We start from the raw sequence: 24438 nt of genomic DNA on the forward strand, positions 1-24438 counted from the left end.
ACTACAGTAAATCCTCCAAAAAGCTGAATCTAGAATCACAAACAAGCCTGGGAAAAATATGGAATATAGTTATAATTCTTGATTGTAATTATAATATTATAAACTAGAACAAGTCCCTTTTTAATCTATCAAGCAACATACATGGCCACCCAAAAGGTGAGCAGCTGCAGAGGTCTATAAATTTTGTTTATAGAAGGACCCCTGACCTGATTCTTGCTCAACTATCCCCGAGCTACCCAACGCATACTACCTGGATCAGCTAGCATCTTAGCTTAGGGTGGGATGGAGAGAAGACAAAGGAATTGGTTTCTTCCACACTTCTGACTGATTGAACAAACCTGATCCATTTAATCAGGACTGGGAAGGACAGTAATGTGCAGGGACAGTTGAAAAACAATTTTATTATATTTTAAATTTGGCCTAACAGAACCTAAGCCAGTAGTCAAATTTCCACTGCTGTGTTTGATTTGGAGCTTTCTCTGTAATGAAAATATTTTTTTCATTCCTAGAAGAGTGGTTCAGATAAATTAGTCCTCATGTATCACAGTCAAGCTGGTGTGTTATAATGAATGATACAAATGATTAATAAATCTGTTAAAACACCACACAGACAATTGTAATGAACAAGTCACAAAGTGGTAAACAAGGTCTCTAATGCATGTCACTAAATGAATTGCAGTGATTATGTTTTTGCAGAACAGAAACTCTCTCACCTAGTTGCAACTGCCTTTCTCTCGCCCTTAGGTCCTCCAGGACCTTTTGGTAGTGCTCTCTAAAGGCACTGATATCTGCATCCAGAAAGGCTGAGGGGTCCTCCTCCCCTTCCTTTTCTTCCTTCAGCTGCTTTAGTTGCTTCTCCAGAAGATCCACCTGAGGCTGCAGTGAAGCCAGGCGCGCCACCTCCTCCTGACAACACAATGAGAGGGGAAGAAAGAGAAAGTCTAATAAGAACGGAGAAAAAAAGTATTGTGTTCCACTCCATTTGCCTTTGCATGCTTTACCAGTTCTATTTTATAGAAATGTCTAAAGCTGCATTTGATGCACATTTTCTGACATCCTACTTGAAATATTCATAAACTGTAATCTCTATACACCCATGATAAAAATGCTAGTTTTATGTGGTCATATATGTTGATTGTTTACATTTGAGCTTGTTCAACTCTGACATTTCCGACTTCTGGTATGAATCAGAGCAGTCAAAAAACAATTTTTACTTAATTATTAAAAAGAAAGGAGGAGATATGACCAGCTCAGCAAAGCCTAAATGTAGTTGTGAAGCTGTTTTTGCTGAACTTCTAAATGTACAAAGAGAATAGGCAAAACCAATCACTTCTTTATCATTAAAGGATGAGAAACGAACAGTTTGTAGCTGAATCAGTTTTTCGATACTTTTCAACCTTGGGCTTCAACCAGGGTAAATCCAAAAATTTGTGTTATAGTCATATTTTGATTTGGAGTAAAGCCAACTAATCCTCCACTAAATCCTACCTCCCTTATGTCTGGCAAGCTTTCTGTTTCATCATAGCACTTACGTAATTAACAGTAATAACTGTAGCAGAATAACCCCTGGAAATGTTAATTATTTAACTTATTTTATTTTCATTTCACAATGAGAATGACAGAAGCTGACTTCTCATTTCTAGCACTCTGAGTGTTATAATGCCATTCCGGCTAAAGGCAAAGACGAAACCCAACCCTTACCACTTTGATGTTCAATTAGATACATGGACATACAGAAACATTCTTCTATTATTCTATTTCTATCTAATACTATTTTGGGCAGGTGAGTCATGATAGCAATTTCACTGAAAGTCTACTAGTGGAACAGACAAACACACACATACGCACATACGCACCCAGGACCAGCAATGGAGCAGCCTTGCTCATAGGCACCACAGTGGTGTTGATGGCGTAGTGTGATAGTAACCGCAGGCAGTACTCACTTTTCTAATGCACAACTTTTACCTGCAGTACTTTTATCCTGCAGTAAATTTCAGGATCTAGATACTTACACCAGTAATCTGGCTGCTGCTTTTAATCTCATTGACATCTCCTGGAGCTACTTCTCCAACTCTTGTCACTAGACTAATCGTCCAGCAGTTTTTACATATTTTAGTTATTGTGTAAACTGTGGAGCTCATGCAGTTACGGTACCGCAGTAAGTGAGCCAATCCTACATGCAGCACTCCCCCTAGGGTTGGAGATGATCTAACAGGCTACTTACAAAATGTTGCCTCTGGACTGGCACTGCCTGAAAGACTACAATCAGGAAACCAGAGTCTCCTATATAGATGTACACTTTAGATTACATGAAATGCCTTAACATAAAATGCCTGTAGTCAGAAAGATATGCACTGATCTGTATTTGTAGTTAGCTTTGGGCAGGTATACAGTAGGTAGACACGTTAATATTCACTAAAATATGCATTACATGGTGAAGGCTTGAATTCAGCTCACTCTTATATCTAATGTCACACCAACTAAGCTAACACTCTAGCCTAGAGCCAAGACACACAATCCTCATTCATAAATAAAGTTAGAATACACAAGCATCTACAAACTCAACAGAATATTTTTTCATAAGCTGACAGTTGGTGGAATGATTTGCCAGTGGGAAGGTTGTTTTAAAAGTTTTGGTAAATATTTTATTTTCTCTGAAGCATTTCCTGTTTAATATAAAGATAGAAACCCAGAAAGTATTTATGAGTGGGAACAAGTGTGTATATGTGTGTGTGTGTGTGTGTGTGTGTGTGTATGTCTGTGTGTGTGTTATTCATTTGTGTCTATGTGTGGGCAAGTAAAAATGTGTGGGTGCTCTTCTTAAAGAAATCCTGTTTGTGTAAATTTGTCTGCAGAGGAAGTTTAGACACGTCTTCAGAGAAACAGCCGCTATCTCTTTTTCCGAGCTTCATCTGATTTTGTCCCCATCTCTTTTCCTTCTCCTCTGTCTTAATTTAGTGTGATTTACTCATCTCTACACTTTTGTCCATTTATATCATTTCTTTCACATTACTTATGCCTCCCCTCATCTCATCTCTCCCTTTTATATTTTTTTTCTCAACTGCCTGTTCCTTTACTTCTTATGTCATTATTAAAATCCGCCTGGGGATGTTGTGTTGTGCCACTCTTACTGCTGTTTAAGCCACCCACTCATTTACAGACACATTTGGTATAAACCAGTAGTTTTCAAAGTCTGACACTATGGGCAACAACTGTGCTCCTCCTCCAAATGACCAAATTGGCACTTTTAACATTAAGTACATTTAAGTACATAAAGTAAGCTGTTGACAGCTGTTTGTGGTCTATCCATAGACGTACAAACAACTAGGACTAGGATCCCTTAAATAAGAAAGTTCAGAAGAAGCCTCATCCTCTTAAAAGAGATAATAAAAGACAAATAATTACACAGTAGTCATGTCATTTCCAGAAAAATGTGGATGGTGTGTAAAATATCAAGTCAGTGCTAGTCAGGAAGAGCTTGGTTTTGTGAGAATTACACTGTAAGATTGTGAGAAAATGCTGTGAGTAAAAAAATAATCATAATGAATAGCTACAAGGAATGTGGGAATTTCATCATCTACAATTAATGAAATTATTAAAACATTCAGAAGAAATCTCTGTACACAAAGGACAAGACCAAAAATCTATATTGAATGGTCTTGATTTTTGGGTCTTGGGGCAGCACTGCATTAAATACAGACATGATTGACATGATTCTGTAGTGAAAATCTCTGCATTGGCTCAGGACCTTTGCTGAAAACCACTGATACAGAACAAGATCCAGAAATGCTGCCAGCTTCCCTGAACACATTTAAAATGAACTGCAGTATAGTATTAAAGTCCCCTGTGGTCTGACCATGTAACATGTGAACTTTTTTGAAATCATACTTGCTGCATCCTCCATAATAGCGCAAAGTGTCTACAATTATCTGGGGGCTCATTAGTCCACACAGCATTGGTAACTTCCACATCTGTGAAGACTCCACATAGCTGAAGATATATACAGGTCTTGCTTATTTCTGCAACACAATGTCTAACCAGATCCTATACATATTTCAACAACATGGCTAAGTAGTAACAAGGACCTGTATCCAACTAAAAACATGTGGAGTATCAAGATGAAAAAAATACAACTAAGGAGGCCCAGAATTGTTGAGCAGCTGAAATCCTTTATCAAGCAAAAATAGAAATAACTATTGCTTTCAAAATTAAGGCAGATGGTTTCCTTAGTTTCCCAGGTGATGTAAATCAGTGGGGAACATAAATGTGTAACTAATTTTTTTAAACATGTAGCTGGCATCTAATTCATATTCAGAATCTTTTTTAACCAATCACAATCGTTTGTCAATTTAAATAATGTATATGTTGTTTTTGTATTACTACTTCTATTTATATTTAAAACAAGGCTTACAAACATTTGCAAATCATAGCAATCTCTTTTTAGTTACATTTGACAGAATGTCCCACCTTTTCTGGAAATACATGTAGGGTTTGTGAATAATTAATATAAAAATACTTACAGAAAAGTGCTGTGAAAACAGATGCATGAAAAGAAACAGCAATATGAACAGGAAAAATGAACAACGATACTGTATGTAGGAAAAACGAGGATTGGAATGAATCGCCACAAACAAGAAAAGGACAACTACTTAAAAAAAACATGAACTTGAATGTAAAAATATGAATGGGTCTTGCAGTGAACTGAAGATGATGGATCATTCCAGAGAAGGTTTGGTATTAACCGCACATCATTTAACTCACCCGACACCGGTCTAGCTGCACTTTGAGTGGCTCTGGTTCACATGCCGGAGGTGCCTGGACTTTGAGCCAGTTTTCACTGTTATCCACTGCCTGCTCACATTGCTCATACAAGCTGTAGAAGGCCAGCACCTGCACACATGAAAGGGTAAAAAAAATAAATAATTTTAATCCCACAAAGACACAAGCAAACACCCACACAACTGCTGCCTTGTTTCACAGTCTCTGTTGTAGTTTGTACTAGAGCTACATGATACTGTAGGTTAAAATGACCAAACTCTACCCAGACCTGTGCTAAACTGAGAGTGAGTCATATGACACTCAAATTCGTATTGCAAATGGAGGAAAATGATGGTATTTAAACTCTATAAATTGTAAAATGGCTCGTTAGAGTTTCACTTTGTTATTCGTCTGCCTCTTCTTACACATTAGCACAGTGTAAGTTTCAAAAATCAGAAAACTTAAAACCTATTACCAGATTTCAGATAAATTTAAGTCTGAGACAAAATTCTCTTAAGAAACATTTTTAAGTTCACAAACTCAACCCTGACTATTTTGAAGAATTCCTTGCAGAGGTACAATAAAAAGAAAGAACAGGAAAGAACTTCACCAACTTTACACATCAGTATTAGATTCTATAAACTTCTCTTTAAAGGCCCAGAAAACTTGATATGAAAGTTTTTGATGAGTTTCATACCATTTGCAAAATATTTTGTTGAACAGTTTGCAATACTTTCCTTCATTTTTCCCATGTGCTCTATTGGTTTGGCTTGAATTTGAGTATCTTAAGAAGGCTGCTGAAACATTTTTCTATTTTGCATTTGAAAGGTTTTGTTCCACTGACAATAACTGCAGTTTAATATTTACACTTTCCATCATAGTAAATAGAAAAAACAAACCATGAATGTTGCACCAAAGGCAGTAATGCTGGCGTTAAGATCAGAAGATCAAAGTTGCTGGTTATCATAGTATTGCACAGTGTTTTCTGGCTCTTGACAAAGGTTTACACAATTTGTAAATAGTGGTTATACGACAGTTTTAATGATCAAAAACTGTTTAATACAGTACATTACACTACAAAAATAACAATTTCGATTTGAACCCATACCCTTGGTAACTGGGGTAACTTACTTATGAAGAAAAAATGTCAGCTAAATTCTTCTTACCTGTCCTACGGCGGCACATACTGTAGCATTCACCAATAGAAAAAAAAAATTGAAAACATAACTCGTAAACACGAGATCAGGATCTCGTAAATACGAGATAAGGTTTAAATTTTTTTTCTTTGGTGAATGCAATGCGCTCGGAAGGATTTTAGTCCAACCCTTCTTACAGAACATCTTCAACTCAAGGACACTGGCTTCCTGCATGAACTGCCTGCTTCAATTAGAATTCATAGCTCTATTAATAATGGCAACTTGTCTTGGTCCAGAGGCAGCAAAGCAGCTCTAAATCATGATTCTGTCAAGACCACGTTTCACAGACAGGATAAGGTGCAGATTTTTGATGGGATGCAGATTTTTTGCCATACCCAAATATAATTTTTGAATTTCAAGCTAAAAAATTGTACTTTGTCATGTTCACAAAGCATTCTTCCAATAGTCTTCTGGTTTATCCACATGGTCTTGAAGTAACAGTAGACAGTCAGCACTGTTCTTTTTGCAGAGTAGTGCCTTTCCCCTCGTAGCTTTGCACCCTGCCGTTCTGAAAATGGACTCATGAACATCAATATTAACAACTGCAAGTGAGGCTTCTTGTTTCCTAGATGTTACTTTGGGGTTCCATGTAACCTCCTGGACTCGTGGACCTGGACACTGTGCCCTTGATGTGAAATTTTAGGTCGTATTTAAAAAGAAGTAGAGAAAAAAATTCTCTCTGTATACTTGAGTAAATCAAGGTGCTATAAACATCATTATCATTCATGTCTGAATGATACAGAGTGGACATAGATTTGTATATGTGTGGTTATTTACCTTTGTCTGGTAAGCTAGCCATGTCAGCCTGTCTTCCAACAGGGCACAGAATCCCACCCAACGTTGGTTCAGCTGCTCCGCTGCTTGGGCAATGTCATCAGCACGACTCCCCTCTGGGGGGTCAGACAGAGAGAGGGGGTGGCTGTCACATACACAGACACTCAGTGATACATGCTTCACAGTTCACATGGGTGGAACTGGTTTCTCTGTAGGGGACAGAGACAAATACACACACTCCATGCACACAGAATATTGTGAAAGTCATCTCCAGGAGAACTATCAATATTCTGCACGAAATATAAGCTCTTAGACCTGTTTGTGAGACTGCCCATTGAACAAAGGGAGAGACACACACACATCTCACAGTGCATTCCTGCTAATAGCTAATTGAAAATTTCTTACGGAAATTGCCAACTTCAAGTGTGCATAGAAAGCTTTTGCTCAGAAAATGAAAATCTTCAAGAGGTTCCAGGAGGAAAAAATCAATGCTAAACTAGTACAAAAATAAATTCTTGCTCCTGTCTGTAAAAGGGCAAAGTAAACCGCATTGGTTGGGTGATAATTAGACCTGGAAAAGACAGCATCCCGTCTCATCACGTACAGGAACAGGCTCAAGGTTGCTTCTTCCTGTAATCGTACCTCCATTATGTTCCATTTACATGTCAAGCATTCAGCTGATGTTACTTCCAAACACAGGTTACTTGGTTACAGGTTATATGTTAAGTGCCCTCGCTTTTCACCCTGAAGCTGAAGGACGATAGAGGCAGACTGCACTGCATATATTCTTGTCAATAAATCGGGCAGTAAAATTTAAGGTTAGAAATTACTGAGCGATTGTAAAAGCATAGAAAAATCTTGGAATAAAAAAACAGGCGCATCAGAGGAACTAATAAATAATATGGAAACTTTTGCACATGAGGAATGGATTGTTATTCTAAAAGAGAGGAGTCAAACCCTGTGAGAAACTAGTGGAGACATTTAATTGAGGTCATAAAGTTTATATAATGCTCAATGAAATATTGACAATTGGGGTTAATTAGTATTGTCTACTGATGTTTTAGAGAATTTAGATTTAAGTTTTTTTTTTTTTTTTAATATTATGTTGTTAAACATCACAAAAAATATGCATAATTAAACTTCAGTTTACTGTTTTATCAAGGCCGGGGAATTTGTAGCTGTGATGCAGCAGTGTTAAGCACTTCACTACTGTGCTACACAGCATCAATTTTGATTTTAACAACACGTCAATTCAAATATAAAAGAGTGAGTTGTACTGTTGGTTCACTATGACAAAAAGACTTCCTGACAGCTGCTGAGCTATCCAGCATGCAAATCGACATAATTACTTCTTTAATTATTAATATGTAAGTAGTAATTCATTAGCTCTTGCTGACTAAAAGCCATGTGTAAAGATTAACCCACTTTTGAATTATTATATATTATTGCCAGTCTTATTCTTTATGATGATTTTTTAAATTACAATTCATTTGTAGATTGGTACTGTACCTGGAAATGCTCAGTGGTGTAAAGGGTTACTATTTTAACACATAACATTTACGTTAATGTGTATTAAAGTACCGAATTGCTGTGAGATGTTCTGCACACAAAAGCATAAACCAAGTCTTTTGCCCTTCCCTTCATTTTTACACAAACACAGACCTGTTTAGTAAGTTGAGGAATGTTCTAGTATGTTTGGCTAAAGGTTGGAGTGGTAGAATTAAAAAGAGAAAACTGAAAAGTACAAATTGAGTTTCTCTTTGCTTTCAGAAGCCTCAACAATTGCACAAGGACAGAGGAAAGGACAGATGAGAAGAAACATCGCTCTCGGTCTCTTCCGTTCTCTATTAGGGTTTCTATGGAGACAAGGAGAAAGGGTGGGACAGGTAGAGCCGTTGCCATGGGGACAGACAGGGTGCGCATGTGTGCATGTGAACAAATGAGCATGTGAGTGTGCATGTTACCCTGTTCGACCAGGGTCTGCGCTGTGCGTGTTGCCTCCTGAAGCTTTCGGTACTTGTCTGGCCGCTCTCTTCCTATCGCCTGTGGCAAAGAGAATGAGAGGCATAGGGAGAGAGGGGGAGGGAAAAATAGGGAGTTAAAGGACCAAAGACTGACAAAGATGCAAAGGGACAAAGTTAACAATGGCCCGAGATCTGGACAAATATTATTTGTTACGAAGCAAGAATATAAACACAAAAATCTAATTAGTCAACAAGAGTATTACTTCCTAACAACAAAGGATAATGTGAGTATCATCATCATCTGATCTTATTCTGCTGTAACATTTAGTATAATCTCAGCATGTCCAGTCATTTCTTGGACAAACGAAAAGGTTTAAGAATGAGGTTGTTTTAATCCCAAACTGTGGGAAGTAGTATTTTAGCAGAATAAAGTTCCAAAATTGAGTAAGAGGATTTACTCTTATATATTAATCATGTAAGAAAAGATGGGACACTGTGTAAAGTGTAAATACAATAATTTGCAAATCATTTGATTGGGAATAGCAGAAAGACAACATGTCAAAGGTTGAAACTTAGAAATGTAATTGTTTTCTGAGAAAAAGTCTATAAAAGACTGCATGGTTAAGTAGTTGCAGAACTTATGAATAGAGAATGTGGAGTTACACCATGCTGTGTTGACTTAAGGGGGAGGGGTGACATGTTATGAGGTATGCACTCAGCCTGCTATGATGGTTACAATGAGTTACCTTCATATCTTTAGTTTCCTTTTGTGAAAATGTTGTTTAAATTTTTAAAACTTTATGGAGATTCTAGGTGTAAATTTTTCTTTTATATATATATATATTTTTTTTTTTAAAGTCAGAAGACCCAGTCATTCGAGAGATTTTCCTTGAGCTGCCATTTCAACAACAAGCACTGAAAAAGACACTTTGAACTGGGTTTATTTTGTTAAACATCAGCACTAACATTCTTCACCTTAAACTTTTTGGCTTGTGAGCTATTAAAACAAATCAGTATCTACTACAAGTTATGCCCTTACTGTAGATATGAGTTTTGAGCTAAGCAATTACTAAAGACCATTCCCTTCTAAGATTGTTGCATTTGAAGTAGAGAAGCTGAAAGTATATTTCACAAGAACATTTCGAGAAAATACTAATTATGTGCAAAAGAAGCACACTTTTTTCTTATATTTTTCATTATCTTATGACCAATTCTAAAATGCTTCTACTTCTTTAACCCATTATACATGTCGCTGTTTAATATTTATCCATAAGTAGTGTGCAGTGAATATCTTTTGTTAGGTTTGACCAAACATTAAATTAATTGATTTAAATTAGTAATTAAATTATTGAATTTTAGTCATTTATATTTTTAATTTTAGCAATTTAAATTAGTAATTTAATTCGGAATTAAATTACTTTGTACTGCGAGTAAGGCCTATTTATGCTTTCAAGGGTTAGAAAGATCTAACCCTTTAGCCTGTGAATATGATAAAATCCTTACTCGTTGCTCTCTAATATGGTGCTCTGGCAGATTTTAATGCTGTTTCTTATCTAAGCTGCTGCAAAGTGCATAACTGACAGCAAAGCTACAGAGGCAAGCAAGGCGAGGAGATTTTAAATCCGCCTCCCTGAAATTTATTAGTTTACATCTCTTAGCAAAGTACTACATAGTTTGTTATTTCAGTGTGACATTTTCTGTCTTATTTTATTCAGTGCTTAAAAGCTTTTCTTGTTTGTCTATAGAAATAAACAAGAAAAATGTAATGTATATTTCCTAAATTTAGAACTATTCATTTAAGCTATATGGGAAAATGTATTTCTTAGGCTCCTCCATGTTCTTTCACAGTTTTAATTTTTGCGATGGTAAATTCTGCTGTAACATGTATATAGTGGATGTGCTATATTGCTTAAAATGCCATTGTAGACACTGTTCTATCTCATAATTCTACTAGGTAAATTCAACTTTTTTAAATTTTATTTAAACATATTAAATCCAGAGTGGAAACACTGGAAATATGGGGAAAAAATAATATACCGTAAAATTCAGCTGTACAGTACATAAAATGAACACATCACTAAATCCCAAGGAAGCCTCTGCACTGAACAGGGTAAAAATAGTGACAGATGAAAGCGCCAAATCTATCAGATGCATTTTATTTATTTTGATGAACATATTCTTAATAGTCACATAACAATGGTTAAGGGAATTATGCATTATTTTGCATTTCCTTTGCAAGATGTAGCGAGATCCCAAGATTTAAATTTGTTCTATATTTAGACTTACTGGTCCACATTATTGTTGTTCTGTTTGCATAATGAACACTGAATTTTTCACAAGTATGACTGCTATATGTAATGTAAAATTCATTTCTGACCCAACTGTGCAATGGAACTTTGTTATTTCAGCTTCACAGGTCTCAGCAGATTAAGCTTGGTAGGGTGTATCTCACACAAATGCACGCGCACACACACACACACACACACACACACACGAACAGCGATTTTACCTGCACTTTGTCATGCAGCTCCTGAATGCTACCATCCTTGCGCGATACAGAGAACTCAGGGCTCTGTAGGATGGCCTCACCACGGGTCATGTAGCTGTGGACCTCTGTGAAATCCACATCAAACCTGACAACAAACACACATGCATTAAAGAGTATCACCCATTAGTGTCGTATGTAGAAATAGAGTTTATACTGAATTCCTCAGCAGAAAATTAATCTACAAATACTGATGACATCATCCTATACTGATGTATATGAGGACAATGTAAGTTAAAAATAAAGGGCTGTCTCCTAAAAAAGCATGAATAAAGACCTCTTACAGTATAAAATTAAATGACTGATTAAATGATTTTACTTTATTCAACACAGGGTAGTTTAATCAATGAGGATCATTTTACAATTTACTTTCTCAAAAGTTCATCCTAATTATATCTGCCAAGCCAGGTTTAGTGGAATTAAAATCCATTCCTAGTATAAGGTAAGGGGAAATTCTCAAGAAAAATTCTCAAGTAAAACACAGGCACCATAATTGTCTACTTTAGAACCATCCTTGAGTACATGTACTACTCAGCTCCTCTCCTAAGGTTGCTTGCTTCTGTACTCACTACAGGATTAGTATCTACTTCACTACAAAGGTTTCATTTCATTTATCGCTCTTACAGAAACTCATTATTCATATGGAATCTGCAGTTTCTTCACCTACCGACTGAGATAGGACAGCAGAAAGGGGTGCATGTAACTGAACATTTAACACGTTAGAAAATAACAAAATATATTTTGGTGTTCTACTAACTCTATATAATTTATAAACACACACACACACACTCACACACACACACACACACCAACCTTTTCCTGAGTTCAGAATCTACAACCACTTGTCTCTTTTTCTGTGGTGGCGGCGACTCTCTGGTTTGGCGCATAGCCGACACCTTCTCCCTTGTTGTCACTTTGGTAACAGTTGTTGTGACAGAGTGAGTAGGCTCGGGCTGCTGGGTCACAGTGATAGTCGATGACAGCTGAACATGCAAAGAACAAAAAAATAAATGTAGACAAACTGCACATAGCACCAGATGCTGCAGTTTACAAGGGTCTTTCAAAATAATACAGATCCCAGATCACCACTTAACACACTCTCACATCTGTCTGAGTGTCTGATCACACAATGTTCCAGAGAGACGATCATTCAAGGATATTATTTCAATTACACATTATCACAACAAAGATTTCAGCAGGCATGTGTGTGGGACCTCGACAGCGACAGACGTGAGTGTGACAATGTGTATGTACTGTAAGCGAGTGTGTACTCAGTCTGCTGGTAGATGGTTAGGTATTTCAGAATTTGTTAGGTACTTTAGAAAAACACTCGCACACACTATGTTTGTGTGAGTGTATGTGTGAGAGAGAGAGAGAGAGAGAGAAAATAAAACATAAATTAAAGGCAAACAGATTAAACACAAAATACACTTTAAATGACCACTGTGAAAATGCAAGCCCAGTTCATTCTACACAGAACCTATACAGAACTTTTACAGTAATGTGACTTAAAGCGTCTCAAAAAGCAGTACCCTTCATCATAATCAGGAAATTTTAGAAGTGATTAGGAAGAAGGTGACTAAAATAGACAGGTTTTAAAAGAACTCAAATGCCATTTGTGATGGCTTGTCTAAATAAAACGTCTTTCACCTGCTTTATTGAGACACTCTTATACACTCCTATTTTAATTAATCTAACTTTTTTAACTGGTCGTGTGTCGGATCACGTGTGACGCATGACTATACATGTCAAAACAACCTGAACAGTATTTTTACAGTATACTTCAGGTCTACTGTACATGCTTTTTATGAGCAGACAGATAAAAACTGACTTCTTACCCACTAGCAACAATTGCTATTTTTAAACTGTAGTTTTCTCTTGTCCAATGTGTTCCTGTATGCTCCTCCATACTTCTGTTCTCTAGTATAAACAGGAACTGTTTCTACACACTGCAATTTCTGTGTAGACTCAGAGTAAGTCTCCGAGACTCTAAAAAAACACAGTAAGAACCATTACTCTGCTTCATAACTAAGAGCAATTTGCTCAGTAGTGAACGTTTGCTATAGTGGCCTTTCTCAATTTGGTTATAAACACAGTACCAACTCTTCTGGAAGTCAAATGAGTCCCAAAAACACAATGATCCTGCAGGTCTCTCTCAACTCTATCTGTGTCCATGATTAGAACTTTACTTTTAGAAAGAAACTAGTCAAAAATGGCATCTAAGACAAGGACAACCGTTAACTCATATCAACATGAAGAATTCTTTCAACTTTGCTAAAACACCTTAAAGAAAAATTTCTATGGACAGATGAGTCAAAAGTGAAACTGTGTAGAAGAACACCATTCTGTAACTATAAAGCAGTAAGGTCATAGAAGTGTAATGTGTGGTGATGCTTTGCAGCTCCAAGACCTTGTCATTATGCCAGACCAAGGAAAACATAATTTCTTTCCTGCTCCAGGAATTAAAAAGGGAACTGGAAAAGTCCAGTCACCAGTCTGTGATTGGAAGCTCAAGCTTATCTGGGTTATGCAGCAAGACAATGATCTAAAACTAAAGAGCAAGCCCACTTCTGGGGGCTCAATGTAGGAGAAAAAGTCTAATCACAACTACAACTACTGGGATAGCCTTACTATCATGGACACTTGTGTGTGTGTGTGTGTGTGCGTGTGTGTGTGTGTGTGTGTGTGTGTGTGTGTGTGTGCCTACAGAACTGCTAATTACCAGACTGATTATAATGGAAAAATAACTGAGAAAATGACAGACTGAGAGAGAGATACATGCAAGTGCAGTGTTACCAGTAGCTTCAAGAAGAATTTTGACTTCAGTAGCCGAATTGGACATGTGTTGATGTGACTCTTTCCAGAGATATGACAGCCCAGTAGTATAGATCTTCTCTTCCTTTACTCATAATCAAGTCAAATAACTGTTTTTCAAAAAATGTCAAAGTCTTCCTTTATGCCTTCAATCTTTGAGTGAGTTTTGAGTGCAGTCTAAAAAGGAGCACTTTCATGGCAATGACGTCAGTAATTCTGATCATTTCCACTCAGTATAAAGCTCACCAGAGGGATTTAAGGATAAAAGTGTCATTATAATATAGTGTTTTTATCAGTATACTCAAACAGCACAGAAGTAGTTTGTCTTTATCTTATCACTTGTCACTTCATGTCAGTTTTTCGAAGCGCAAAATTGACAACAGACAGACAGAGACACAGAAAGAAAAACTGCACTGAGATTATGTAGTTACATGACCAAATGAGAGAACAGTTGAGGGAAAGTGATAACTGAAAAACTGATAGTAAAGAGTGCTGACTAAAACAACTGTCACCTCCCTCATTATTTGGTGTTTGCTCAGGTCAGAACTAGAAAAAACAGATAGTAAACACAGGACTCCATCTTTCCCTTCTCATTATTCTGCACTGGTGTGTAACATGACTTCTGTCTCACAGCCAGTACATTCATCTCTTTCTAAGCCTTGGGCCAAATACTTGCTCATAGTTTTACCAGAACAGCATTCTTATAACAGGACAAATGCTGTACTCAGACACAACAAACAACAGGGATTTCATTTAATGTCAAACCAGAGCAAGGCATCCAAGCCAAGCAGTATCTAAGCATTACATGATAGACTGTATTCATTTCATAACCAATCAATTTTGGTAGAATTTAAACAGAGCAGTCTTTCCATCTTCAAGAGGCTGTCAAGCAGATATAAAGTAAATATTATAAACAGTAATATTAATAAATATGAAAATATTGCATTATTATTGTTGTGTATTAAGTATAAATACAGCTGTATCTGAAAGGTCCAGTGACTGGTCAATAAGGTCAAAGTGGTCAAAAACTACGTCATGAAGACAAAAGAACACAGCAAAGTTTCATGAAAAGTATAAATCGGGATGGATACAAGAACATTTTAAAATGACTTAATATCTCTTAGCACAATTAAATCCACCACTAGGAAATGGAAGGCGCATGAAACAGGTATAAATCTAAAGTGCTTGTGCAAGCAGGAGGATACTGAGGGAGCCCACCAAGGCAATTACAACTCCTAGTACAATCAACAACTGTTGCCTGGTTTATTCACTAGACATATTTTTATGGGAGACTGGCTAAATGAAGACAACTCAAATAAAATTTCAGCTAGCATTTGTCAGAAGGCTTGTTGTAAACGCAACTGGAAGAAGTTTTTAATTTATGATGAGACCAAAATTGAGCTTTTTGTCAGCACACTATGTTTGTTGTAAACCAAACAATGCACATAATCAAAAACGCACTTCCCCCTTTGGGTGCAGCATCTCTAGCAGGTCCTGGAAGTATTGTAGGTTGAGAGTAAAGTAAGAACTATAAACTAATGCTGGAAGGAAACATGGTGCAGTATGGAACACTGCCTTAGAAGAAAAGTTGTTTTCCATAGGCCAGTGACCCCAAACATAAAGCCAAAGTTTAAACCAACAATGTTAATGTTTGAAGCAACTGTGTCAGAACTAGTTTTTTACCAGTTCTTTAATGAGATTTTGTCATTTGCATACAGTAAATTGGGCAAAAACTGTAAATGAGACATCAGTGTTTGTGTTCATTAGGTGGTTATTTGGTACTGTAATCTAACAATATAGCAACACACACACTTTGTACGTACAAATTTGTACATACACTAAAGCATGGCAAAACTACTAGTTATAGATAAATAATATCAACTATATGTGACAAACCTGGGAGCTGCTCATCTCCAGATTCTGAAGTAGTCGATCCCAGCGCTGAGCAAAGCTGTCCAGTCTGGCCTCTAACTTGTTGGCCACGTCTTTATTCTTTACACTGGACAACAAATCTTGACTCATCGAGCACAGCTTGTCCATTGTGGGTCGTTTTGCCTCCAGGTCTGCCTTCACCATCTACAGGGAAATAATATATCAAGGATGCAAACTTACCTGGTATGTCTCTCATGTCATACAATGCATGACCTAAAATGTATTAATAATTATAACTTATTAGTAGTTCTCACAGCAAGACGCCGGAGACAGGCCACAGTCTCTGCCTGGTCCTTAAGGTTGGAGGTCTTGATGGAGCGAACCAGCTCCTCCTTCTGCGTCAGCCAAGAGTCAAATAAACACTGTGAGAAGAAGAGGGGGGAGGAGAAGAGAGGAGAAAGGAGGTTAGAAGAGATTGAAAGAACAAAGAAACAAGAGGCAGAATGGATGAATGCATGAATTCAGAAGTGGAAGTGAAGGGAAATGAGAAAACAGGAAGTATGGAACCATGAGGTGACAAAACTCTTATCATGTGGAAGGTGGTGCTCTTGTCTCCTACAGCTCTCAACTGCACAATCCTCCTTAGGCCTCTAAAAAGCAGCCTATTGTTTGTTCCCTTCTGCTGAGGATTACACTAAATATTTTCTGTTATCAGCACAAAAACGATTCATTTGCAACCAAGGCTTCGGGTGGTACTTGAACAAGCATTTAGCCAGAGAATGGGGAAAATTGAATTCAATGTACTTCCTGGTGTTTTGAATAATTAATCAAATCAAATTTGTTCTTATGGATGACTTGGAGCCCTTTCCTCATTATAAAACACAGAAGAGAGATTATTTTACCATCACTCTGTACTTATCTGTGTAACTGAGTAATCACACATTTTTGGCTCTAAATGATAAAAAGGTATAGTCACATTTGTGTTTAGACATTAAATTTTATTTCTGATGTACTCAGTAAATCACACAATAAATAAATGGTGACTTTGCAATCTAGTTTTGGGACTTTAATTAAATGAGATCAGTTTATTGTATATAATCCATGTGTTATCAAGCACAGAACATGAGCAACTCAGATATCATGACACATTTAATTTCCTTTACAGAGGCAAAAAATATCAACTGATGCTGATAAAAGACAGAGAACATAAGAGTGGTTTCTGATAAAAAAAAAAAGAAAAACAGTATGTAAGTCAGAGTTAGACAGAGTTGTGGAGTGTAATCTATAGTGTAGAAAATAACTTGAGAAAAGCAAGGTCAGGCAGTGTAGATTGGTCAGCTCGGGTTTGCTCTAACTTAATTGCTGCTCACCCCCATTTATATGTATTTTTTTATACTCACGACTTACTTCATGTGTGACATTAATAGACTATTTGGTCTATGTTTGAATTGCATTGCATTAGGCTGGGATGCAGAAGACCGGAGAATCGAATCACAGGTGGCACTAAACTGACTCAATTCATGTTTTAGACCAAAGGGTCTCAATACTTTAGAGAAGGAGAGATTTTGGGTTTTGATATTTTCATTAAAGATTTCAAAAAGTGAAGGGGTCATCACTTGGTTTTGGTCCTGTATAAAGCTTCAAAAAGCTGCTTATCTGACCCAGACTCTTTTACAACTGACAAAAGGGTTCTGTCTTGTTTTGGTTGTATTTAATGAAATTACATATATTTAACTATGTGATGTAGCACACAGACCCATGTAAATATTAAAAATATTGCTGCTCTAACATCATGTTTCAGCTTACAAAATCTCCTATTGCTGCAGAATCTGGATAATCTATGTTCATTATACATGCAGTGATCCTGTACGGCTGTGATCCTGCATCAGCTTCACCCCAACACAATCACACACAAACATACATATATGAACTTGCTCATACCTGTTCATTAGTGAAGTGCTGCCATTTCAGTAAAATCTCCTGAAGCAAAATCCAGCGTTCTTCTGTCCATCTACAAATGGCTGCCCAGCGGTCACCAAGAACCTGCACATGCGTGCAAACACACACGCACACACAAATTATATATAAATAATATATTAATATCTACATTAACACCAAAACTTCCCCTGTTGGAATGGCAGATTCATCACATTGCCTCATCTGGCAGTTTTATTTTTTTATCTGACAAAATGCAGCTTGATGGAGCTGATCACAATTGTGGAAGGCCATGAAATGCTGATATGTGGCCAGGAGGAGCTGAAAATTAAACCATCAACCTTGAAAAAAAATGGATGACTCACTTTACCTTCCAAAATAAAATATTCAATCCCGTACATTCAGCTGTATTTTTAATTTAAACATGAATTATTCAGTTTTTTATAAGATTCAAATCCTTATGACCCTTATTAGTTTCTATTATTCTCCTCTGACTAGAATGCTAATGTTTCCATTGCTTTTTCCAGATTTGGGCAACCTACAACCAACACAGTTTATACAATGTACGTGGGAGTACTGACATACAGACACTAACTTTATTTCTCCAGACTCCATTGTATTGGCATATTGACAGCTAGTTGTTAGCTGAGCAAAGTGGGAGAGTCACTGTTCTGTTCCATTTCACTGGCAAAGACAAAACCCACAGTATGTCCACTGAACTAAGTCGTCACAGTAACGAGGAGACAAGCAAGTTGGTAAAGATGCGGGGAGAGAAAGGCACAGCAGGTTAATCTTAAGATGAATAGCCTGTAATTAATCAAGTGACAGCTCAACAGTGGGGAGAACCAGGGAAGGCACCTTCTATTTGCATTTTTACATTCCAGCACACAATGTTCTCTCTCATCTATTTAACTATGTTATCTTGTATTTAGTAATGAAGTGCAGTGCAAGAATCCAGACCATTTAAACAAGCAGCCTTTAAACAGAAAGTCAAACAAGAAGTTGCATTAAAATATTAATGATACTAAGGATTTTAAATGTAATCATACTTTGAATGCAACTGATGTTTTGTTCTGCATTGTAATTGCACAATATGACGATGTAAATAATTCAATATACTTACAGCAGTACCATGTCATTAATATAACTGTGCAAATTACTTTTGTTGGAGTTTCTGACTAAGTCGGATGCGGGAGAGATTCTAACTTTCAGCTAATCTATTTTCAGTATAGAGGAGCTTATTTTGATTCACAGCTTCTCAAACATTTATATCCCCAAGGAAGAGTTTTAGTGGCATAGAATTATCCAAATTTCTTCATATCCTGTTTGTATATACCACCAGATTTGCCCAAATCTACTTTGGCTCTCTCACTCGCACCTTCCCTGAAGATTGAACAGATTGGATTTTCCAAAGATGAAAAATGTTTGTCATTTCTGCATCACAGTTGAAATGGCAGAATATGCAACCCAATCTACAGCACATGCTACAGAACAATCTTCATTTGTAACTGAGGCTGTAGTTAAAGTCCTGTTTTTTGCAAACATGGCTAGATTAACCTGTCAGGGGTTGGGCAAACACACAACTGTTCTCCCACATTACTGGAATATATTTTTTAAAGACACCTTTGTTTTTTTGTCTGTGGGACACCATTGTAACTCCACAAACAAAAATAAGTACAGATGTTTAATGAGAGTGTTTCCTAAACAAAGAAGTAAAACACAAACTTCTGGTTTGTGTTCTGGAAGCAAGAAAACCGCATTGAATCCCCGCTGAGATTTCTAACATGTAATTCTAACATCTAATTAAAATTCCACTTTATCTCTTTCAAACCCACATTTTGTGTCTGTCTTGGTGTGTACAAAAACAACAACAACAATAATAATAACAAGAAGAAGAATAATAACAAATATTGTTGTTTACTCAGTATTTACAATGTTAAGTTTTTAATAAATTTAATTTCCATTCAGCCCTGAATAACATGACTGAACAGAACTTACAAGTTCATGAGCACGTTATGGCAAGTTTTATAGGAATTGATGAAACCATGTAACAATGATGAAATTTACCACCGTGTGAGGTTAAAATAAAACAAATTAACAATTTCAGTTTTTGATAGCCAGTGGTTGGAGATTTTTGTAAATAATATCTTGAATGTCTATGTGTGGTAAACAATTCTTAATATCCTAGTATTCTTAGTATCATGATACTGATACATAATGTTAATTTCAGAGAGGAGTTGCTTCCATCTTACAACTGTGCCATCTACACCATTGTTGTTCAATGTTCTTCTGATGAACATTAATATTAAAACACTGCAAAAGAAGACTTATGTTTCTTAAACATTGCCCAGGGGTCTTTGTGACTCAAGTACTCATGAGGAGTGACCGTCTGCTGTTCCGGGAAGTTTCAACCAACAAAAAACACCAAATGAATCTTAGTTATTAAGCACAGAAATTCAACAGATCCAAATCATTAGGAAGTGGAACCCCCTCAGACAGATTTTGCAGACATGTTCTAAAGCATAAAAGAAATTCCAGCAATTTTCTGCCAATATCTTTAATTCACCTGTAGCTCAGCTGGTAAAGGGAGTTTTTTTTTAATAAAACTAAATAAATAAATAATTGCTCTCTTTGCAGCAAGTCAAAGGCTCAACTAGAGAATACCTGCCCTGCAGGGAGCACTACAGATGCTGGATTACTTGTTCATTACTGTTCTTCCACAGTGTCAACAGTTCGCCAAATCAATTTCAGAATAAGTCACCTTCCACCAAGTGAACACTGGACAAAGACAGTGACAGTGTGTGATGGAAAATCAAGTATGATTAAATGATTGCATTTTACTCTTAGCATTTTACCTAGTTAGAATGACAACTTGTACTCAGTGTACTTTTGAAGGATGTTTAAAATGTTGTTCAAACTTTGTCTCGTATACATGTTTTGTCACTCCTTGGTCACAGGTGCATATTAAAGTGCTGAAAAGGGAAAAGGTTTCCATAAAAGGAGAAAAGGGCTGGGGGCGGTAGCCTGAGGGTGGAGAATGTTCTGCCCAGCAGCAGAAGGTTATAAAACTAATTTGTGATGTATGAAGTTTAGAACTGCATAGGATGAAGATTAGAAACTCTGTCGATGTACTTCTCTCTTGCAAGATAATAAAACCCTCAAAAACATCCTGGATGTTAAAGCTTCTTTACTGATTACACTTGAGTTGTCTACGACCAGATATTGTCAGTTTTGACATGACACAGAGAGACAATGGTTTATCACAGGGGCCATACTCCAATTGCGTCAAATGCATTAGAAAGCTTTGGAAAACTATTACAACAACAACAACAGTAATAGATTTTACTTTATTTCTTTGCAGTGTATGGAGAGCTAAGGAGAGCTAAAGCCCATATATCAGAGGCTAAGACAAGTGTGGAGAATTAACCACACAAACAGGCAGCAAAGTCAGGCTCCTGGCTGGATTCTGTGTGATGATAACATATATACTAATACTGCAAAAAACTACAACACACACAGAAAGAGAACAAGTTTACTCACTGGCAAGGTCTAATTACTGCACAACACCAAAGACAAAACTATCTCTTGTTCATTCTGTTTTCCCTGAGAAACCATGGTAGAGTCTGCAGAGCCCACTCATGCTGAGAGACTGGCTGAAGGAATGAGGGCAGAAACTCAAAGAAAAGGGACAATTAGCCAACTAGTTCCAATTGTTACTGTTTTATCAGAAAAGTGTATGTGTTAGTTTAACACACATTTTAGTGGTTGAGTTGTGTGAGCTAATACCTGCAGTTTGCTCTCCAAGGCAGCTGTGGTACTGTCTCCACTGTTCTCTTCAACCACCACCACCATGTGGGTCAGAGAGTTCACCCTCACCTGCTCCAGTTCCAGGTCTTCCTGCAGGAGCTGAAACACACACACACACACACACACATATTCGGAAAGACATGAATAAATACATGTAAATACTAAAACTATAAATACATAAATTAGAATATAAATGAGATTATGATTAAATGTGGCTGGAAAAAAAATCCTGTTAAACATTTTAGGTTTCCTGTAAAACCACAGTTTTCCACATTCCCTCAACACCAGGTGACAAACATTTATGGCTATTACTACAAATACAAAGTGCGCTTTTGAAGTCATAAACATTGTTACAACTACATTTATTGGTGTGCTTGCTTCATTTATGTAAACTTCTATTTGTATTATTTGAATTCTAATAGTGTTCTGAATTTGGGCACATTTTGAAGGGTTTTAATTTCTTTACATTTTCTTCCAAAAATGCCAAAATATTCAGCTTTCTCCTCAGGTACCTGTGTTTGATGTTAAAAGGTTGTTACAATGCCAGTTAGACATGCTTATTATCCTAAGGGCCTATGACACAACAAGCAAATGTCAAAGTATGTAGAGGTGTAGAAGACCAACTGGGGCGAGCTTCAATGGACAGCATGCAGTAGCATGGAGTAGCATGCATTTTCAGTGGAAGCAAAAAATAGCGAAAGCAAAGTAGTCTTTGCTTACTAACTTAACTCTCACTCACCACATTATTTATCACTATTTCTAATGAAAGATATATCTAATAATAAGTCATAAATTTTCCTGGTGTTCTTACGCACTGATTTACTGATGAACTGTCAATTGTAGTGGACTTTTTTACTAACAGGTGGCGCCAGTCAACATGATAGAAAAGGCTGTCACCATAGGTCCAACTAATGCTGATAGTGCAGGACACTCAGCAAAAACAAGGCAACAGGCACCAACGGCCAGCTGTTGGCTTGGTGTGTTAAAGCCATAACATGTTGTTAGCTACCATGCTGTTAGCTGAAAACAAGCATGAAAATCTTTTTTGAGCATTGTGTTATTTATAGAGTATTATTTTTTCATCAATTCAATGTAGTATCATTTGAAAGTCTAGATGATCTTTAGAATCATTTTATCCTTATTTACTTAATTGGTGAAGGACAACGGGGGACAAAAACACAGTAAAATGAATATTTTTTCCGTAATTGTTCGGACTGGAATCTGGAAGAATGAGGATTTTTGGCCAATGCACCTCTGAGCAACCTTTGTGGGATAGATTGGGAGCCATGCCTTAATTCACTATCCAGTACTCCAAAAACATCCATGGCTGAACCACTGGATGCAGGTGAAACATGGCAGGATGTATCCACTTGTTATAGGTATTAAAGGGAGTACAAAGGCATGTTAGTTTAGGGAAAGAAAATAGTGTAACATGTCAGAGAGCTCAGATGATTGATAACAAAGCCTTACACCCAGTATTTGTAGAGCAATGTATTAAATCAATTGTAAAGTGTTTTCATGCAACAGACACGAAAGAAACTTAACTCCTTTAGCTATACTGTAAAAAGAAGTTTGAAGAAGTTTCTTACAAATTAGTTAAAAGTCAGTTTGTGTATGCAAAGAACTTTCAACTATATTCCTAAAGCCAACAGGAAGCCAAAGAGATACTAAGTTTGGCTTAATGTGCTGTCTTATAATTTTCTCCATATGAGCAGCAAACAGGAACTTTCTGGGGGATGGTTTAGTCAGGCTTGATGATGGGCTTCAAATTTTAGTTTAAATATCAGGCTGAGAAGTACAACATCTAATATTTTATACTTCAGTGCAATAATTAAGGGCAACTGCACTACAATAATTTTTATTTTATTGGCTTTATTGTGTATTGTCTGTATGCAGAAGGAGACAAAATAGCACGTCTTCACAAGTAGACGTGACCTTAGGATTTTGTTTTTACTCCCTCAAAAAGAACATAACTTTTCACAGGAAAATGTTTTTGAAGAGCTGGTTCTAGAGGAGCAATATGAGCAAGGTTTTGCAGTTGTGGGAATTAGAAATTATTTTAGAAAAGTTTTGCCAGTCCTGACAGCTTTATTGTAAGATGACATCAGCTCCTTGAGCTGTAAGTGAAATACATTTAGACTGGCACTTTTCCATTAAAGCTTCACCTGACAACATTGCCTTTAGCTGTAACCAGTGTGCTTATTTACCCAAAGAATATGTTTCCTGATTGCTTTAGCTGTGAGAGGGTCAAATCTTTCCAGAACTGCCAGACAAGAGCGATTAAAGTTACAAAAGGAGGAGCCAAGTTCAGCTGATTAAACAAATTTACTCAGTGTAGCTGAGGGATGGAGGGGCTTAAACTGAATAAGAGTAGAGGTCTTAAAAGGAAGAACCATGTAATCTGAAAAGGAGCAGATACTGTAGTGTAATTTAACATACATTTTAATAAACATAAATTTGACTGTATATTGATAATTATTAGGGCAGCATTGCTGTGGAGGGGTTAGTGCTGCCGCCTTACAGCTAGAAGGTCACCAGTTTAATCTTTCTGTGCAGAGTTTCTGTGCGGAGTTTACCTCTCTGTTGTCTCTGTGCCCTCCAGGTACTCTGTTTTCCTCCCACAGTCCAAAGGGATGCAGTTAGGTTAACTCTCCCACACCTTCCACTCTTCAAACACAATTTCCTCTAAATGCATCCACAAATTGACACAGTCTAAAACTCTTGCTTTCATACGTGGAGATTTTTTTTCCCCCTTATAAACAGATCATTTAAT

The 24438-nt window shown here is 36.9% G+C and overlaps 1 protein-coding gene across 23 annotated transcripts in view; it reads right to left on the reverse strand.

The window, feature by feature from the left end:
- dmd (dystrophin) overlaps window positions 1-24438 on the reverse strand; it is a 330473-nt gene that overhangs the window by 137383 nt on the left and 168652 nt on the right. For all 23 annotated transcript variants that reach the window (XR_010912201.1, XR_010912203.1, XR_010912202.1 and 20 more), the window contains 10 exons: window positions 21645-21764; window positions 17865-17966; window positions 16238-16345; window positions 15948-16127; window positions 12051-12220; window positions 11202-11325; window positions 8693-8771; window positions 6732-6844; window positions 4762-4890; window positions 714-906 (listed from right to left, as the gene is read on the reverse strand). Coding sequence is in view for 20 of the 23 variants with exons in the window: in XM_067493119.1 (XP_067349220.1) it covers window positions 714-906; window positions 4762-4890; window positions 6732-6844; window positions 8693-8771; window positions 11202-11325; window positions 12051-12220; window positions 15948-16127; window positions 16238-16345; window positions 17865-17966; window positions 21645-21764 (1318 nt within the window). In the remaining 3 variants the exon portion in view is untranslated. The remainder of the gene's footprint in view (window positions 1-713; window positions 907-4761; window positions 4891-6731; window positions 6845-8692; window positions 8772-11201; window positions 11326-12050; window positions 12221-15947; window positions 16128-16237; window positions 16346-17864; window positions 17967-21644; window positions 21765-24438) is intronic.

The sequence above is a fragment of the Channa argus genome, chromosome 23 (assembly GCF_033026475.1).
Source record: "Channa argus isolate prfri chromosome 23, Channa argus male v1.0, whole genome shotgun sequence".
In the NCBI taxonomy this organism is placed as follows: Eukaryota; Metazoa; Chordata; class Actinopteri; order Anabantiformes; family Channidae; genus Channa; species Channa argus.